This window comes from Gallinula chloropus, assembly GCF_964237585.1.
Source record: "Gallinula chloropus genome assembly, chromosome: 7".
Classification (NCBI taxonomy): Eukaryota; Metazoa; Chordata; class Aves; order Gruiformes; family Rallidae; genus Gallinula; species Gallinula chloropus.
In genome coordinates, this window is record NC_140092.1 from 20749519 (window position 1) to 20770861 (window position 21343).

Here is a 21343-nt window from a genome sequence, read left to right on the forward strand (position 1 = left end):
CTTCGACTAAACTGACTTTCAAAAAAATCATCAAGTACATAATAAATATGACTTCATAAAAAATATTTGAGGTGTACATTACTAGAATAAAAGCTTAGGAAGTTAATCAAGGGAACTGTGCCATTACAAAACTCCTCCTATTCCAAATATCGTTCAGCTCTTCACTTAATGGCAGAAACACTAAAGTCACAGTTGTTCTTTTCCTGAAGGGTGTAAAGCTGTTTTTTCAAGCTTCTCTCCCCCATCACAGAGCGGTTTTAAAGCTGCAGGCCAACCAGCAGTTGACATGTGCAGGATGTGTTGGAAGATGACTGAGCACTAGTAAAATAACAGCAGTTACTATGATTTCAGTAGTTTGTTTTGCTCAAACAGAGGTTACGCAGCAAGCGAGTCAAGTTCTATGGGTTGAGATGCCAAGGAAATAACAGCATGAAGCTGTTGAACTTGGCAGATGATTGTTTTCTAGCTGAGGACAAAAGAAAAAAAAAATGAAACTTCAAATAAACAGAGGATCTGAGTCAGAGTCGCTCTCTAAAGTGCAAATTTGATGGTCCACAATCTTGAATAGCTAAAACGCCTGCATACTGGAAGGAACAGACATGAATGGGGAAGTTAGTTACAGTCAGTGCCAGTTAATTTGGAGAAGGGAGGGGAAAGAGACAAAAATCCTAGAAGATCTATGTAGGGAAGTTTACCAGACTATTCATTATGATTTCACTTTCCCCTTCTCTCTGCCACACTGATCCTATACATGCTTTACAAATGGGCTAGTTACGAGGCCAAAACGCAATCCAGAAAACGTTACGTATCAATATTGAGATCAAAACCTGTGATAGGAACAGTCAAGTTTAGTACATAGAAAGGCAGAAAAGAAAGTGTGCTGAGAAAGGGGGGGGAAAAAGCCTTATTGTCCAAGGGCTTCAACCAGAGATAAAACCTATGTACAAGCACGTGGAGGTCAAAAAGACGGCCTTTCCTTTCATGTCATGACTGTTTGTTGGCTTCTTCTTCATATGCGTTTCCTGTGCCGTTCTGTACGTAGGAGGAGCCCGAACCAAGGCCGTACAAGTGGCCGCAGTATTTGGCATCGTCAATGTGATCTTCAAAGAACATCTAGAGTGTTATGAGAGAGACAGGAATCATTGCCAGAGAAAAGGCTCAGTTTAAACAGAACTTCAAAATGCTTTACAATGTTACCTTCTCTTTCGCATAACCTATCAAATGCCCGGGTACAACAGGTGATATAATTAACACTGCAGCAGACAATCTCCACATGTCAAAATGTGCTCTATGACATCACTCTACGATAAAACCACCAAGGAATACAGCTGCTCTTCCTGTGCTCCTTCCCTCATCAGTTGTCCAAACACAACATACCCACAGACTGGCGTTATTGTTATGGCTCACTTTTCAGCAAGTGCAACACAGATGTTTCTCCAAGGTGTTTCTGTGGAGTTTCTCACCACAGGGGTTTGCTCAGCATCCACCATCGGTGCCTGCATGCTACACACTCCTCAGCATGGGGGTTTTCATCATACTCTCTCTTGAAATGGAGTTTATCATATATGTGTTTGGAGATGGGGAGAAGGTTTGAGCACAAAGCCCATCATGGAGTTTAAAGAAATGCAGAAAGGCTCATTTCCAGCTAGGTCCTCACAGAGGGGGGCTTCATTTAAAAAAAACCAGCAAAATTAAAGTAAATTTTGTACTAAGACAGCATATACATCTTACAAGTCTTAGTTACAAACAGAACCTTTCAGTGGAAGACATATGAAACCCCATGATATTCTGATAGCCTACCTTTGAGACGTTGGTTTTCAAGCAAAACCACAAATTACCCCACAGAAAACCCCAAACGAGACACAGACAAAAATTCTTCAACCTCAAAACTTCACAGCAACCCTGGACATCCCAGTGGTTGACATTCTGAGTCATCATCATCAATCTAAGGCAGCCAAAAGCATGCAGGAGCAGGGTAGACACAATACACAATATAAATGCAGTGGACTGGCTGAAAACACCTCCCCTTAGTGGCTGCTCTTAGCAGCACAGTCTGTAAAGTTCTGTACTGAAGAAACTGAAGATCTCAATTAAAAGTTTTAAGGCCCCAGTCAGTTCTTAAAGAAATAAACAAGCAGGAACCCCCCAAAACAAAAGCTCTATTGTTGTACTATCTGTGTTTAAGTATTTCTGATGTGAAGAAAAAGATCAGCAAATTTTTTGTCTGGATTTCAAAGGCCCAGCAAGTTTTAATTCCTTCACAACAACTAGTAGTAACATATTTATTAATCTTGTACCTCTACAAGCATTGTAAGATGAAGGGCTTTTTCACTCAAATACACTGTTAAAAAATTAACTCTACTGGAAAGGCTTCAAAAATGCACATTAAATATATTTAGAAATGCTGTACTTGCAAGGAATCTCTGAACATACTGAAAAAATATAATCAATCCATCTTTGTTGTCTTAATTAAGCAAATGATTTGCAGTGAACAACCTCAAAGATTCCTAGTTCTCCCAAGTAAGCGCTTTTGTAAAATTCAAGAAGCTAATTTGGCACACAACACAAACCGTGTCTCATTAGAGAAACAATTTGAACCTCTTCCTCGAGAAAGTTAACTTTAAAGGCAGTTTCTTAAGGCATGATTATCATGTACCTCCTCTTTTACTTGCTTTTGATTTTGTTTCAAATTCAAGAGTGGAAGATTAACAAGATTGGGCAGACAGCACTGAGCAGCACTGGGCTTGGGGCATCACAGAAACACAGTCCTCTCTCTCTCATGTCTGTAGCCCATGACCTGCCTCACAACTGCAGCAGCGTCAGTGGAGGCAGAACAGGGCGTTATGATAACATTAAATATAGCATTAATATGTTGTGCATAACATTAAAGATCCACGTATCTTTCACCTGCCATCTCACCAGTACTTGTCAGAAACTCAGTCACTTTCTCCTTCCCACAAGAGGCTGAATGACAGAAGGCAGACACCTCAGTGTACATGGCTAAACCTCATTAAAAGATGATGCTTGCCCCTGCCATCCATTTCAACATGGTTAACGACACTGAATTGCTGGAAGAAGGCCATGTGCAGATGCTTTGGCATCAGAACCAGCACAACTGCTCTCCAGAAGCAGCCCCTTCGACGTTTGTTTGTTCCACTGCTGCAAAATATCCCCATTCCTCCCTATACCCTGCAGACAAGCAGCAAGGATACATGAAGCTTGTAAAACCTCACTTCCCTTGCTGCAGATTTTGAATTAACTGATTGATACTCTTTTAGAACCTGAGTTACTCTGTGCTTTATCCAGTGGTAAGGAACAAATGTACAGACAGTCTCCACAGCAGCCTGAAAGGCACTATTTAACAGACCTGTGGCCTGCAAGTTTAGCTACGCATCCAGACACTCTTCCCCCAGAGCCTGTCACAAGCAGCTGTGCACACCAGCTGGGCACTGTGCTGAGCAGAGGCTCAAGGAAAACTGGCTTGAATGCTGCCACCCAGAAAGGAGCCTGGCTCTAGCAGCTACTAACTCACTGCAGCAGCCTGAAAAAAGGTACCCTGCAAAACAGGGAAGGAAAAAAAACCCCAAACCCCACAAAAAACCCAAACGCCAGGCACAGGCTGAAAACAGGAAGCAGTTAACTCCCTGACAGCTGCTAAACAGGGAGTCCATAGGGACTCTGAGGAAAACACAGGTGGTCTTACTTTTGTCAAAAGTGACCCCTAAAGCCCTTCAGAGACCTCCTTAAAATAGGGCAGATTTATCAGAATTAGCAATTCCACCTGACTTATCACAGCACAGTGTTACCATGGAGATAAAAACAATACATCCACCTACTTCTCTCATTTTGAAAAAGGCCATTCCTGTGAGTAAAGAATCAGATCCTGCCTGATGCTGTGGTCCTATCCTTTCCAGCTCTAACTGCTCAGCCACTTCTTGTAAGCCACCCTGAAAGAGAAAACATTTTTGTTAACTGCTGAAAAAAATGTAATTGGAAGATTACAGCCATGTTTGGGAAAGTCTGGCACTCAGATCATACAACCCCAAGCATGTTTTAATGTTTGCACAGGAGCTGAAACAGTCATTATACCAGATAAATACATCCCTGGAGAATCAGACTTTCAGTATCAATAGCAGCATTATAACTCTGTGTCAGTATTGATTAAATAAAGCAACATCTATCACCAACAAAACTATTCCTTCATGTCCCAGCTTCTTCAGTAATCAGATGACATTACTCAAAACCCCAATTCCTTTCAGATGTTGAAAAGACTGGCAGTGCAGAAGAACAAAGCCAGGTGTTCCTGTACTTCTATTTGAGCAAGAGTTTAAAAGGTAAAAACATTGTTTGACAAACACAAGGATTCAAGTGCTTACACATGAGATGCCCATATGCCTCTGTGTATCGAAGTGCCTAGGCCTCCTTTGAAACAGACCTTTTCCTTTCCACTTACCTTACAACAATTAAGTTGAGGCGTTTTCCACTTCCCTTCACCACAACTGAGAGTATTCTTAAGTGTCTAGAACACTACAGGGAGTTCAGGAAAACTTATACAGCAGGCATTTAGAAACCAGGTGGTCAAGTCAAGAGAGGAGGGAAGTGCCCACTCCACCTCTACAAGCCATTCTACTCCCTCGTTAGTTTGTTTCATTAGGTGCCATAAAAGGATGGGGGAAAAAACCAGGCAAAATAAATCCATCATGTTGCAATGTTTTCTAAAATGCTAAAAACCCCACAAAACAGCCAGCTTTTCTGGTAGAGATCTATATTTCAAAGTCACATGAGTAATGTAACCTGCTGCTTATATAAAGGAGATATAAACATCTCTCAATGATTGTCTGCTTTGGATGATACAAGGTTTAGAAGAACAGACTATAAAGCTGTAGACATCACTCCAAAGCCACAAATGTATCTTCTCCTATAGGTAAAGCTTCTCCAGTTTTGGAGCAAGTTTTCTTCCAAACAGGCTTATGTATCTATCCCCTTTAGCTGCAGCAGCTAAATAAACCTCTTTTTAATGCTCCCCCCTCCATGGCAATAACCATTGTGTGGAAAACCCATCAGAAGTGGGTTTGGTTTTACACAGCCAGCACAGAGCAGTTAAAGCTCAGACACGTTACACTAACTGCAATCCTTTAACACTGCAAGCTACACTGTGAGCACAGAATTTTGTACATCAGTTCTTTTTTATTTAATGATTCAGGCATAAAGCTGCTGGAAACAGACTAAAGCACACACACACACATTCTTCAAGGTCTAGTGAGATCAAAGCAACAAAGAAAAAATTCTTAGTGCTGCCATAAGCTTTGCAAGGCAAAAATGTTGCAGGGAGGCAATGCTTTTAAAGACAGACTCAGTACTATCTCAGTTCACCTTTCCTTACACTCTTGACCTGTTCTGAGTACAGGAAGGGAAGCAGTAAGACACAAAAGCAAAGTTAGAGCTCAGAGCAGAAAGAGAGAGAAAGCTTGACCTGAAATCAGATCAAACATGCAAATTCCTGTGAATCTTATGGCAGCAGGTTTGAGTCCAGGTTTTTGATTTGTTTAAAATGATGTAAGCTTCAGTAATAAGATTCCCAAGTAACACCTACAAACCAACATGAAATCATATATATATATGGCTAGTTTTATTCTAGCTTGAGCAACAGGAATATTTGGATACATCAGCTGAACACTGCAAATATGCTCAGTTATTTAACTTACACTCTTCAAAAACATGCTGAGAGTTGGTGGGAAGGGGAAAAGTGCATCTCACACACAAGGATGCTGTCTGCTCTCTAACTCCAAAAACAAGCTGTTAGGTGGACCTCAGCAATAGCAGTTTGGCCCATACCCCTGCAAAGCAGCATTTTCTGGTCCTAAACCTTCTACTTTCTCAAGCTGTGAACTTCTCAGTGCTTCATCATCAGGTTCTGTTAGCTATCTACTCCAGCTTCAAATAGCTTTTATTGAGTGAAAAAATACTCAAATCAGTATTATTTACACAGCAGCTGCAAGCTCTGGAATTTAGACTTAGTAATTAAAAATGTACAGTGACAGCAGCTGGCAGAAGAATGCTTTGAAAATACCACTTTTAATGGTATACATCTGTTCATAAGTGTATCACACACACCACTGTCATGTGGGACTTCTTGCTCTGTAACTCCAATAATTACAGAAGAAAAAGTTTTCATGTTGCCTCTGAAAATGAGATTCTCTTTCAGGCAAGATTTTTGCACTCCAGCTAAGAACATTTTTCTCTTGGAGGAGAAGGATACATTCCTTCCAAATTTTCAGAGCATTGGTCTTCTGCAAGGCCACAGAATGGTTTCCATAATCACACACCCAACAGCAAATCCAGTTCCAACTCTCAAGTTCCACAGCACTGGTACCAGAGTTTAACCCTGTACACCTACCCCTTAAAGGCAGCTTTCCAGCAGGATCTATAAATCTACATGACTGAAGAGCTGCCATTACTATAAAGAATGTTTGCAACTGTCTGCATAAAAAGACTAAGAAAACAAGCAAGAGTTTAACCTATACTACATTCATATTTCAAGTTATGTCCCAGATCTACATGCCAATGAAGGACACACATGTCCATATGAGTTGGAGTAACATACTGTAAATTCACAGGCTACCTAATTCCACAAACACCACCTTATTTCCCAAAGCATATTTCTCTTCTCAATGCCAAAATGTGTGTGTGTAGGGCCAGGGAACATGGGACCTATTGCAAATCAGTGACTTTAATATGAAAACCAGACAGGTCAATAAAGGACAACTGCACAGCAGTTCAATTCACTGCAGTTTAATAGAGATTGAAAGTGACAGACATTAAAAGACAGCACATGCATTTTTAAAGTCACAACACTGAATGTTTAGCAACTGGTTTCAGACAGCTGCTCTCAGTACAGTACAATTCCACCATCACTTTACTGCTGGTAAATCTGGAGGGGCAGGGTAGCCCATGTGCCTTCCCCCCATCATTACCAGACTGCAGGTTAGGTGACAGGAGCAAGATTTACTGCAGGAAAACCAATCTGCAGCTCTTAAAAAAAAAAAGAAAAAACAATCCCCCTTGCTCTTAAGGTCTGCTGAAATAAGAACTGTCAAAATTTCTCTTGTCTCCCAAAAGCCATTAACATCTCTAAACAATGCAGTCACACATGTCTCCATGACATGAGAGGAAATACAATCCCCCCTCCTCCCCAAACCCACTGACAATGTCACCTCTGGAATGGTGACATAGAACACCATTCTTTCACCTTTCCTGCATCACTAAAATTGGACTACACACTCTGTTCTCAGTAGGCATGTTGCCATCACTGGGGCACCAGATGCTTTGCTTTACTTCACTAGGACAGAGAAAGTGAAGGGATTATTTTTGTTTGGGGCTCCCCCTCCCCTCTCCTCAAAGACTCCTGAAGTTTAGGAACATTTAACTTTCAGTTCTGGTCTCTGTGAAGGAAAACTGTTTCTAAGATGTTCTCTAATACTCAGCTATTTGCCCAGCTGATTATGCCAGTAACAACTCTAGATGAACACAGGTTAAGTATACTTCATGCTAATTGGGAGGTCTCAATTTTCAACATTAATTGGATTAACAAAGTATTTACACACATTACTTCCCACATAAGTAGGCTACTAAAAAGGGACACACTAATAAAGCTTTTATTGGTTCTTAGAAAGAGAGGACTATATACCCCACACAGGTGACTAGTTCAGTGTGGAGGTGGCAAGCCATTCCTTAGTTAGGATGTGGTGGTACTACAGTCAGCATTCTCTTTTCCTGCAAGTTTCCATTAAGAAAGCCTAGAGAATCAAGTTAGTTTCCATGAAAGCAGCAGGTCATTAATTGTGTGAGACGAGCGATGCACCTCATTCCAGCAGCAGTCCAGACTCTTACAGTTCTTTGGAAAATAAAGCTGTTAATCCCTGTAGCATCTGGTTTTCACTTGCTGTCTTCCCCTTCACATACTTAGTTCCTGTTTCCATTCATTCTCCAGTCCAATAAAGCATCCAAATTTTATGTCTGACAGAGTAAGCCAATCAGTAACCCCACTGGCCTGATAGGAGACATTATTTTCTAGCATTGCATTGTTTTCTAGAAGTCACATGTTGTGCCTGAACACACGCTGCTGGATCTTGCCTTATGGGACCATCTGAAACATCCTTCGCTCCCGTCCTCTTCCCAAGAAACTTCCACAGCATCATTGGTGCAATGACCTTTGCCAGGACGCCTGCAGTCCTTTAGTGGACTGCACAGTGAGGAAATAAGAGTATATGAAACCCATCAATTCTTATGGCTCAAGAAGTGCAGGATCAATTCCAAACATGGGTTTATCATCTGTCAACAAAGACTGGGCACTATAAATACAGTATCAATGTGCTATTTTTAACTGGTAAACAGCCATAAAAACCAATGTGTGATCCTGCCTGCCTTTATGAATATCCTTTAATATTAAATATATTAATCTCAAGACAATGAGGCTGTTAAATACATATTATCAAAACAATCCCAGAAAATAAGTATTTTTCAGCAGAAAGTACTGTCTCTCCAAAACCAAGATGTGTTCTGAGGCATTAACAAATTACTTACCTTCAGATTTTTGCAACTCTTCATGAGATATTTCACATCATAGATGACAGGGAAAAACAATCGCAGTATCTCAAAGAAGTCCAGCTCTTCTTCGGGCAGATTAGAGTTTGTCAGGATTTTGATGAGATAGCCAAAGTCATATCCACTGCAAGTAAATAATTAAAACAGTGTAAGCAAACAACTGGGCAGCATCCTTCTTACTTCCAACATCAAGACTTTATTCGACATTACCAGGATATTTTGCTTAGATTGAAGGCAATTACAACTGACTCTTAGGAAAGACCGAGCCTCAAGTGGAAGTGCCCCCATTGCAGCTTTCAGGGAAAACAATTAATTTAGTCTCAATGAGGCCAGGTAAAGAGGAAAAAAAAAAAAAGGACCTGCCTAGAGGAGCTTCTCCACATCCTGAAATGAGGTAATGCTGCTGGAGCTTCATCTTGCAACATGAACTTTAACTTCTCAGCTGGTTCCTTTCACACAGACTGGAGTTTCTCACTACAAACTCTAGGATACAGCAAGATGTCTATGGCTCTTGAAATCCAAAGGATTCAAGAGTTTCCAGAATCGACACATTTTTCTGTCTGCAGGCAAGTTTCACCCTTGTCAGTGAGGAAGAGAAGATTTTCTTTCAACTTTCCCAGCTAAATCAGCAGTTAGACAACTGAAAAACTCAGTATTTTGTAGGCTAATACTCCTTTTGAAGGCAAGGACCAGAGTAAGATGGAAATTTTTTTGTGTGAGCATGGAAGTCAGCAGGAGGCAGCAAGATACCTGAGCAGTACAAGTTTGGTAGAAGAAACTGAGGTGTGTATATACCTATATATTTTGTGTGTGTAGTAAAGAGTTTAAGACCACTCCCTTCTCAGTAGCTTGACTGAAGAGTACATAGGAACGAGGTGTGGCAGTTCAAGGGAAAACCATATACTTTTCCAAAGAGTTGAGAGGAAACTGAGGCTTTAACGCAAAGGAAAGACAGATGTCAGGCATTCAGCAGGACTGAAGACCACAACAAAAAGCAACAACGACTAGTTATCTTATTCTCTAGAAAGGCAGAGATTACAAAACAGATTACTCATGATCTCATCATGAATCTGATCCCTGCTGATCCCTTGTACTTGCAGGAATGCTCATGCACATACACACTGAGCTAGACAAAGGTAATTTATCTTCTTTGTCACTAGGTTTGCACTGAACCAAATCAGTTCCTAGATTTTATTGACATGCAGTTTTAAAAATGCCTGTACTAACAAAGCTGAAAACACACAGCAGGGCTGACTCTACTGAAGGCTGCATCAGTTTTGCTACTTGAGGAACCTTAGTATATAACTGAGACAATTCAAGCAAACAGGCAGCAGACAGACTCCAAACTCCCAGTTTAAGACTGTGTTCATCCTTGGTTACATGAGGCTCATACTCAAAAATCAAGAATTTTGCAACTTGGTCCAAATCTTGCCTGACATCTTTAACTGTGAGATGATAAATACAGAACACAGAAATCAGTTACATGCACTGCACTACTGATCTTGCAGATATTTAGTACCCACGAGTCACAGAATTGTAGGGGTTGGAAGGGACTTCCAGAGATCAGCAGGTCAAACCCTCCTGCCAAAGCAGGTTCCTTAGGACAGGTCACATCAGTCATCCAGACGGGTCTTGAATCCCTCCAGAGAAGGAGATTCCACACCCTCTGGGCAGCCTGTCCCAGGGCTCCCTCACCATGAAAAAGTTCTTCTGCATGTTGCTGCAGAACTTCCTGGGGTCCAACTTGAGGTCATCGCCCCTTGTCCTGTCCCCAGCCCACTGAGAAGAGGCTGGCCATTTCCCTGTGTGTTCCACACTTGAGGTATTATAAACATTAATAAGATCCCTTCTCTCAGTCTTTTCTCCAGGCTGAACAGTCCCAGCTCACTCAGCCTTTTCTCATCAGGGAGATGCTCCAGACACTTAATCGTGTTTGTATCCCTCACCTGGACTCTTTCCAGGAGATTCCTGTCTTTTTTATACCCAGCAGCCCAGAACTGGACACAATACTCCAGGTGGGGCCTGACCAGGGCAGAATAGAGGGGGAAAACAAAGACCAGTGACTTGATGCAGGCTCAAGGCTTTAGCTTGCATACTCACTGTGAAGAGGGTTGCTTTTTATACTTTTTGTACACAATGGGGTTCCCTACATCACCTTATGATGTTCTAGACAGAGGGCAGAAAATCCTTTGGATTGTTTGCTACAAGTCCATTAAAGCAAGACACACAGAAGGTATGGACTACTGCACCCCTCCCATGGGGTGTTCAGTGCTCTGAACAGAGATTTCCTGTTCTGTGTCATGTTGAATGAACCCTGCACTGCATCTGATGCTTTCAAACTGTGCTGGCAACACTCCAATCTCTACAGTAGCAGCGACCGGGCAGGGAGCAAAACAGCTAAAGATAAAAGAAGGATTTCAGCTGGGCCATACAAAGTATAGTACACTTGGCAAATTAATTGTATTAGATCACCTGTTTGGGAGGATTGGGGTGTGGAGGCAGGGAAGTGGAGGGAGTAATGGTGCAGAAGCCTGTTTCAGAATAAAGCTCTCTAAAGAAAAACAAAAAAGCCACATGAGAAGAAAAGGCTGCTCAGGATTAAGGAGACTTACTCCTCTAGAGAGTGGAAAGCTTATTTATTAATTCACTGAATTCTTGACAGACACCTGTCATCCTTGTGGCTCAAATGTAACAGCTGTATCTAAACTTTAAAAATTAGGAAAACAGTATTTGTCCCATCTTCTCTCTTCAAAGAAAGTTTTAAACTCCCTTTCAATTCAGAAAAGAAAATGACTTACATGACAGCTACTAGAAAACAGATGCTCTCAAACACTTCCAATTTCTATTAAGGAAATACTGCAAGAAAAGTCAAAATTCATTTACTGCTTGTATTGAGAGTGAACAGGCTATCAGAGATCTGCAATGTCATTGAAGAATATATACATAAATATATACATATATAATTTGTATGCAGAAGATAGTAGCAGATTCTCCCATTCTAGGGCCTTCATTCAGAAAAAGGAATCAGGATACCTGAACAGGCATAGCAGCATTCAGTCAGGTATCTGTTCTTGGATCCTAACCAAGCATGGGTTCGCTTTAGCCATCCCAATCGATGTCCTGCATTCCTTAAGTTGCAGTTGCTTACACTTAGTCCCACTGCACCCATAACAACCAGCACACTTCACTAACAACAGTATCAATACATTCTCATAATCTTTTTAGTATACTTTTTGTGGGTAATTTGTTCCAGTCATCCAAGCTTACACAGACATAAGCACGGTCACTCCAGTTCAAGACTAAGATATATCCAGTTCAAGAAAATTTGAGTGGCCACAGCTGAATGCTAACAGAAGGGTAAGAAAGTCCACAGTGAGCAATTATGTAATTACCTGCTCATTAAAGAAGTTTTCTTCTAGCCCTCTAACAGGCAATTAGTGGTTGGTTTGTACCCTACAGCACACAGGCTTCCTTTCCTAAAAAGCTTTCTCTATTTCCAGTACAATCACCTGAAGTTACTAAGTGCAGCTAGCAGTAACCCCTGGAGCTATACTGCAACTTAAGCACTCTTACAACCACTTTCTTCCACTGAAGATGGACAGCTGCAGGCAACAAGACCTTGGAAAAGATCAAATACATCTGTATTTCTTTCCCTTACTACCCAGAATTCAGATAGCCAATTTACAATGAACTCTACTCAAACACCGATGGTTTCTAAAATTAGTCAAGACCTGACAGGGATGAGAAAGCTTTACTTCATTTTATAACTGGGTCATATAAACAAGCTAACAAATTAAACTTTACTAAAATCAATTACACACACATGATTATTGAAATACAATAGCTCGGAACTTCCCAGCTTTCCAAAAACATTTGGATCAAGAGACATGTTTGCACAGAGCCTCCAAAGGTAGACTGAGAAGGCTTGCAAGCATGTTGATCAGCCAGCTGAACATCCCCTAAAACAGTGCCTGAGCTGTTCTGGTTTACAACTTGTTAGATCGCCAAGCACACAGCTCTGAACGGTGACAAGAATCAAACACAGGACTTCCCCTCTCTTCAACCCAAATACATTTTAACACACACAAAAGTCTTGGAGTCACCTAGAAGTTGTGGTATACAAGAATCAGTGACAGGGCAAACGTTTCTTTGCTCATTCCAGGCAAAACTGCCTGTCCACACCAATAGGTCAGTATGCCAAGCAGCTACATCAAATGCAGAGATAAAAAGCACACAGTGAAAACTACCTGAGAAGGTAAGAGCTTAGAAAAAACTACCCACGAGTTCCATGAAGTTGAAGACCAAGAAATGAAACCAAACCAAAACGTAACCTCACACTCTGAGAAAGAAGCAATTTCCCTCTGCCCACTTTCTAAGAGACCCATGGGTTTGGGGAGTTAATAGTAATGAAAGCATTCTGAAGAAAAAGAAACACAGTCAGCAACTATGAAGCTCAGTTTTTGAAGTAGTGAAAGAACTGCTTCAGGGAGAACCCACACACAACAAGTTTTCAGCTGCTGTTGTCCAGTTCTTTAAGTTTCAACTGATAAAATTTCAACCCAATATACATTTAGAAACACCTACAGTTCTTTGCAGCACATTTTGTGTGACCCATGCTCATTTCACAGCTTTTGGCTTCCTCAGAACTTCAGTCACTGTTCCAGGGTTTTGTGCTCATTATGTCATCAACGTGCTGTCGAGCACATAAGCCTTTAAATGCTCTCTGTCTTCAAGCAAACTTGTGGATAATCAGTGTTTGACAAACGTTTGCTACAATAGCTGTCTTAAGAAGCTTTCTAGAAACATTTTCAGAAGGCCACAACAGAAACTCATTTTTGCACAGCTGAAACTGGACTTTATTAAAGCTGCTCCAAAATCCCTTCAATAAGCTGCACTAGTGAAGCAGCATGATTGCACATAGTTTGCGCCACACTTCAACCACCAGATCAGTCAAGAATCATGCACTACAGACACAGCTATGGTTTAAAAGGAATCCCTAGTATAGAAATGGCTCATTCTTTTGCTAGGACAGCTTATGCTAGTCCCTTAAAGTTAACAGAAGATACTGGAAAAATGTTCATCAAATCACAGAATCTCCTGAGTTAGAAGGGACCCATAAGGATCATCAAGCCCAACTCCTGGCTTCACACAGGACCAGCCAAGCCAGAGCATGGGACTGACCACATCGTCCAGACTCTTCTTGGACTCAGTCAAGCTTGGTGCTGGACCACTTCCCCGGGAAGCCTGTTCCAGTGCCTGACCACCCTCTCAGTAAAGAACCTCTTCCTAATATCCAACCTAAACCTTCCTTGTTGCAGCCTCATACTAATCCCTTGGGTTCTAATGCTGGTTGTCAAAGAGAGGAGATCGACACCTGTCCCTTCACTCTCCCTCATCAGGAAGCCATCGATCACAATGAGGTCTCCCCTCAACCTCCTTTTCTCCAGGCTGAAGAAATCAAGGGACTGCAGCCTCTCCTCATAAGTCTATGCCTCCAGACCCTTCACCATCCTTACTGCCCTCCTCTGGACGCTCTCCAATAGTTTTGGCTCCCTCTTGTTAAGAGACCGCACCAGCAGTGTAGAACAGCACAATCCCCTCCCTGGACCAGCTGGCTATGCCATGCTCGATGCACAGTTGGCCCTCCTGCCTGCCTGGGCACACTGCTGGCTTTTGCTTAACTTACTGTTGACCAAGACCCCCAAATCCCTCTCAGCATGGCTGGCCTCCAGCATCTCATCCCCCAGCTTGTACCTGTAGCCAGACAGCTTCTATGCATTGGTGCCTGCTGGCTACATGCATAGCACACCTGCCCTTCTCCCAAACCATTCAAGTTATTATATTGTAGTCAAGTGCAGATGACAAACATGCACAGAAGAGCCCAAAAGTCAGGTTTAAGGTGAAAAACTTAATTCACTAGTTCAGCGTGTGCAGTATTTTGACACAATTCACAGCATTCTTCTTCCAGTATTTTTCCCCAAGGTGCTACTATAGTAGCAAATCAACAACAGTAACATTATTCTGGAGTGGAGACAGCTGCAGATAGGAGATGTTGTAGACAGACTGGGTCACAAGTGTACTCAAGGAAGATCCTTTTGTGCTTTAATAAAAAGCCCCACACTAAAATCACCCTCTTTTCTCTATATGCCCCCTGCTTTCCTTGTAGAAAGTCAGTCTAACCTTGCTTTCTACAAAGTAACTCAAAGCCATGAACTCTACAACAGGCTGCATTAAAAAAATTGGCCTATTTCTTATAGTGGCTGGCAGCAGTTGTTTGGCACACACAGAAAGCTTACCAGCATTGCTGAAGACTCTACTGTTTAGCTATTTCAGATGACTAGATCTCAGTTTTTAATACATAAATTACTCTTTTGTTCATCATTTATAGAAGTCTTTTGAACTTTACTAAATCTTAGTATAAACGCACTGTAAATTACATGCAGAACACTGTGGCTTTGCCATGTGTCCAAATATACAAAACATGCCTTTCTAAGCACCCAGGAGGAAAGAGTATCTTATTTTTAAAAATTTTTATTTAGTGGTTTGTTTGTTTCCTCTAGGAAACTGTATAATCACTTTGGTATGTGCACCTTGTTACTATTGTTTTACATTCTGTACTGAAGGAATGTAAATTCCTTTGGCTTTGAACAAATTAAAAAGTCCTCATTTTTCCAGCTGGTTAACAGCTTTAATACTTCTCTGACAATAAGTGACTTTGTCCTCTAACCTCCCCTCCAAGATTTCATACTTAAGGACGAAGTAGTCGTCTTTTTTTCTAATTTCACCATTTACGTATTACCACCCACCAATCTAGCACGTGTGATAAACAAGAATAAGGCTGTAAATAAACTACTAGTCTCAGCTAAAGCCCTTGCTCTGCTTTTCCTTGACTTACATAGCAACCAGCATTTAAGATGTCAACTTGAGGGCATTACACAGCAATAAGCCTTTAAACCCACAGTTGCTTGCAAAAAGTGCAAATTCTCTCTGGCACATAGTTGACTATACAGTGACTACTGCGCAGAAGTTTTAAAGTGTTAAATCTAATTAACATTGGAAGATCTTTCATATCTTGACAGATTACTAGAGATTTAGCATTTGCATTTCTATTACTACCTGTGGAAAATGGGTTCCTGTGATGGAATATGTAGTAAGTTAATTTCATTGCTACTACTGGAATTAAGGCTTATCAGGGCTTTCCTTCAAAGCTAAGTTTTCAGCTGCCCAGATTACTGGGAGATTTAAAACAAATTTGAAAGTGCTTTATAAAACCCTTCACTGATAATTGTGTGGTTTTTCCCATGAGACAATATTTGCTCAGGAATCACTTATGAATATGCTTTTATCACTGTTACTATGATTACTTGCACATGGGATATTACAAGATGCAATGCCACCTGCTGGCTTAAGAGTTCCATGTCTTCCTGGTTTACAGTTCTCTGATTACAATGTTATCAGCTGTAAAAATAACACACATACTGCCTTGTATGCTCTATTCTTCTGGTACAGATCGTTGCTATAATTATTACAGCAAAAATAGCTTTCTAAGTCTTGTGGACCATGATACGTGCTATATACATTTACACCATTTAAAACAGGAGGCAAAAAATCCAAGCTCCAGAATTTGATAACCACAATGTCAAATACTTAACATGCAAAACGTACCTATGAAATGAAAGCCACTTGACTCCTTCACACAGTACAACTCCTGATGTCATAAGCAGTTCTGCGAAGTACTGTGTCTCAATTCCTTCTTCCTCGTGCTTTTTAAACTGGATACCAGATGTTGTCAGCAGTTCAATTGAGTCCTGGGCATACATATCTTCTCTAGAAACAGAGAGGAAAAGCAAATTTTCAAAACCTACAAACCTCAGTGATCATAAACCTGGTAAAAATTCCTTTTTTTTTTTTTTTTGCTGTTTGTTCTGCTGACTTCACTAGAACAGAGGAGAAGCGACTGGACTTGTTCCGTGTTAATTACAAATCCAATCATTCTTTATTTATCACAGCTTTTGTTAACCTTCACCAGCATTTCATCATTTCCAGCACCTCCAGTTTTGCCTCCTTCATAAAAACCTAATTCTGGCTCCTCTTCCAATTACCTAGAGCTCTCCTTCCACAAATCTACAGAGGAAAGTTACCATATGAATAAAAGCATTTTCCAAGCAGGATCCATTATTTAATTTGTGATAGATTAACTCTAACAGATGCAAGTGTTCCAGCTATTGAACTACAGAACTAAGAACAGTACACTCCAGATCTCAGTGCCATTATTAGTTCTGCAGGTAATATTTCCCACACATTTCTTGTGATTTAAGCTTACACAAACATTTAGACCCACAGACCTCAACATTTCCTACTCAACTGCAACTGGACATTGCATTACTCGATCCATATCTAGTCAACCCTTAAAATTTAGGGTAGCCTAACATTCACTTTCTAAATGAACAACTGCAGCTTTTCTTTAGTAGCTGTAGTTTGCATTTAAAATTTAACAGGAGGGGAGAAGTTTCATCTATTCCTTGTTTGATGTCCTCTTATCCCTCAATGCTTTCCCTTCACTAATAAACAACTTTGTAATCTCTTTAAGTATTTTATGATGAAATTGAATGTTGTTTGCTTTTTTTTTTCCTGGAGCTTAATCTATAACATCATGACAAATACACAGAATGGTCAACTGGGGAAAAAATAATGCAAGTGTGGTTCTGCTTTAAAGACGATACTCACATTACTGTCCACAACACACAGTTCTAGACAGTCAGCTTACAGTTTTCAATTAAAATAACAAAACCACCCCCCCCCAAAAAAAAAACAGACAAGACAACCAATAGATCAAATCAGGCACAGAATTATATTCCTTATTCCTAATAGCAAGTCATCATTCATCAGAACATACAGATGCATTTTGAAGATGAGTTGTGTCTTTTTTTTTTCCTGTCTCACACAGCTGCTCATTAGTTCTTTAGCTTTAAGGCATCAGCTTCCCAACACCTGTCAATTTCCATAACACATTAAAGAACCCATCCAAGCCAAACAAGTCTATTTCACACCAATAAGTTTTAATTCTAGTTTGTTGCTCTGCACTAATCAGGTGGATAGTCAGTTTAGAGAAATATTTACACTTTTTAAAAGCACTGCTGTAGCAAGACCTGACTAGAACCACAAACAACAACAAATTACCTTCCAAGAACAGTCAACAGATATTTTCCTTTAGGAGCAGAACACTTGGCACAGTGCCACCTCCCAAAAGGAAGTTTAGAAAGAGCCAAAAATAAGTAATTCCTCCACTCCTTAAAAAAAAAATAAATTTGCATTTCATGGGGCACTCGTGCAGCTCCCCTTTTTGTATAACATCCACCCAACAAACTAGTAACAAGTTACTTAGATGACTATTAAGATCTTGTCTTACCACCTTATCTATACAGCACATGGCACAAATGGATGGAAAACCGCTTTGTTTTCAGTCACTTGACATTAAAGTAGCTCAGAGAATGAACCATAACACAGGCTCTTCCTCACAGATCAGAGTTTGGAAGTTACTAGCCCGATCCTCCTCCCCTCTTTCCCCCACACTTTGCAGGATTTGCATATTCTTCTATTAAAACAGCACATAACTTCCATCCAGCACTTACATGACCAGCTAAGTTTGAGGATCCCAAAATATCAAAACTGCACTTTTTCTTTCAAGAGGTGCTTCAAACAAAACTAAAAAGAGCATGTCATTCCTCAGACCAAACTGATCTGTGACAAGCCACAGCAGTGCTTGTTTAGAGAAGTAGAAAGATCAAGAGAGACATCAGCAGTCTTTCTTTTTAAGAACTCCGAGAACTTTGAAAACAAATCTTTTTATCTGCAGAAAAAAGGTCTGTTCTCTAAACTTTTGTAGGCTGCAGTTTTAACTCATGTTTACCAAGCTATCCAGTGTAACACAACTGACAAAGAACTCCAAGCCTTCAACAAACACATTTATAATTGAGAAGTGTTTGCACTGATACTCAACCCAGGCCCTATAAAAACTTTTAGGCCAATTATGTTTACTTCAGGAAAACAATCCAAGACACTAGTAACCTTTTTGTCTAATTAGAATGCCACATAATTGCTTCATCCCACTGGAAAAGGTAGGTTCATACATAAACATTTGTTGCTGGTAAAAGTCACATTCTGAAATTAAGTTCACAACAGAATTCTGACATAATAAAATTCAGTGTGCTTTCTAACCAGCAGTTAGCCCTGAACAAAAATCTCCACAAGAGTTTTTCTGTAGAATCAATAATCCCTTTCAACCTATTATAAAAGAAAATGAAAATGCAATAGCTTAACAGTGTTTTGAAAACAAAAGAACAGCTGCTGCAGTATTCAGAAGTTGACAGTATCTTACCTAGATTATCATCTAGAACTTGTAAGTCTTTTTAACATGAAAAACATTCTTTTTAAAAGGACAGAGCACACTTGCCTTACAATTCCCTGATAACATTTGTCATACTTCTTTTTTAGTCGCTTTGGTAACTTCACGGTTTTTTGTTCAAGTTTGTATTTTCCATTAAAATGAGACTTCCATAAAAACTGGTAAACATTCTATTGTGTTTTACTATAACTGGTAAAAGTTATATTCAGTAGAAGCACTTTGAAATACTATGTATGAAAATGCAGAGCTAACCTTTGCACTAATATAAAGGCATCTTTTAAGGACTTTTGTGGCAGTTGCTTAGCATTTTCAGCCAAATTATCAACAGTGAGACAGATTGTAGAGAAGTGAGGGAAGAAAGCACATGCCTGACAAAAGTTTCCCTCACAAAGTATCTATGATATTCCAATCATACATATAGAGTTACTCCAGCTTTCACAACCTACAATACATTTTCAGCAAGTCAGGAACATCCATTCAATAGTGTAGACATTCAATACTTACGTTAAATTAAATTTAAAATTAAATTGCCAAGTTGAAGTTCCTGGAGGGTATTCTCCTTGCTCGTTCATAAAGGTCAGTCCTAGTTGAATTATTTTTAGCAAGTCTACGTTGCAGCGTAATAATTGGTACTGATAGTCTGCGTTGCTTCTGAATTCTCCAATAGGCCTTGCAACTACTCCTGGAAATTCTGTATCCTGTAAGAACAGAATTAAAACCTCAATAAAAGGCACACAGAAAAAAAAATACAGTGCTCATTTTTAATAAAAGACACTTCAAGCATCCAACAGAGCCGTAGCTGAAGAGCACTGAGTGCTGTATTAGCTTTTAATAAGGCAACAGACTAGGATCCTAATGTTTGTACAGCGCTCATACAACATTAAGAATCCATTATTCTTCCAATGAAAACGTAGGAAGATGTTTAAAGCTTTAATTTATTAATATCAAATGAAGTCACCATGGTTTTTGCAGCAGTTTGCTAAACATCAAATGCCCACTTACCATAGCTACGTAGTTATACTTGCGTATAACCTGACGAATTTTCTTCATCTCTTCATCCAAGTTACAAGCCCAAACTTCACAGATTCTTTGGCTATGGTCTACGGTAGCTGCTGGCATAGTGGGGGGCTTCAGAGACCATACATCAAAAGTTACAGCTGACCAAGGATCACTTTCATAGAGAGTTTAGTTGTTTGGCTTTTTAACCTAGGAGACAACGAGAGCAGAGCCACTAATGAGAAAGAAAAACGACACCTTAACCGAGGAACACTTATTTATGCACCAGGGCCAAGCCGTACTCCTTGGCGCTTCACAGCGGCACAGCGCAGCCACCAAGGGAACGGTGGGGATTTTCAGCTCTGCGAGGTCAGACCGCTGCCCGTACCTAAACCCCCGCGCTCCCGTCGGCACCTTTCTGTGCCGCGCAGAGCAGAGCCAGGCAAGCCCGAGCCCAACGGACGGGAGCGACACCCGCGCCCTACACGGGCTCCGCCGCCGCGGGCCCGAAGCGCGCGCTCCCGCGCATCCCCACGGCTGCGCGCCACGGGGAACGGAGCGGCAAAGCGACCACCGGCGTCACGCCGAGCGCGGGGACGCCGCGGACGACAACGAGCCGCCCAGGCTGGCGGCACCCCTGTGCAGGGGCAGCTCTTACAGCTCGCCCGGGCCGCGCTAGACCGGGGAGGGGATCGAAACTCGGCGCGACGCAGGCGGACCCGCGCCCCGGCGGGGTTTCCGGGCGCCTCCATACGCGTACGAGGCCTTAGGAGCGCCTCAAGAAACGGCGGAGCCCGCTCTGCCCGGCGGGCAGCACGCCCGGAAGGAGCGCAGGCGGAGAGGGGCTGCCCCGGCTCGCCGCCACCACCCCCGCGCCCCCTCAACCCCGGCTCCGCTCCCGAGCCCGCCTCCGAGGGCAGCCGCGCGGCCCGCCAAAGCAGCCCCCGCCCCAGCTGGCGGCCACGACTGCCGGGGAGGCCGCGGGGCCTTCGAGACTGCCCGGGGCCCTAGCGGGGCGCAGCTAGCCCCGGGAGACGGGGGTGCCGAACCGCTCCCACCCCCCTCCCCTGCCCGGCGCCCCGCGGCCCCTGCCGCGCCCCCCGCCCGCTCGCTCACTCACGCTCTGGGGCGGGCCGGGCCGGGCCGGGCCGCGGCGGGTCTGGCGAGGTCCCGCGGCGGCCCCCGACGCCCCGAGGCCGCCACTCGCCGCGCAAGACGCAGAAGACGCTACCCCCGCCGCCCCGCCGCACAAAGCCATTACATCATCGGCGCGCGCCGCGGCCTTTCCCCCCTCACCTCCGACCGACAGCGGGAGAGCCAATCACCAGCCGCACTGCG

At 42.0% G+C, this 21343-nt stretch overlaps 1 protein-coding gene across 1 annotated transcript; it reads right to left on the reverse strand.

Moving 5' to 3' along the window:
- Positions 1 to 591: 591 nt before the first annotated feature.
- Positions 592 to 21242, reverse strand: CNOT7 (CCR4-NOT transcription complex subunit 7). The gene is made up of 7 exons (XM_084266676.1): positions 21126 to 21242; positions 20012 to 20215; positions 19514 to 19707; positions 16270 to 16431; positions 8584 to 8728; positions 3837 to 3947; positions 592 to 1113 (listed from the first exon to the last, which is right to left on the reverse strand). The coding sequence occupies exons 2-7, from the start codon at positions 20126 to 20128 to the stop codon at positions 985 to 987; spliced, it is 858 nt and encodes a 285-aa protein (XP_084122802.1). The 5' UTR covers positions 20129 to 20215; positions 21126 to 21242; the 3' UTR covers positions 592 to 984.
- Between the last annotated feature and the right edge of the window lie 101 nt (positions 21243 to 21343).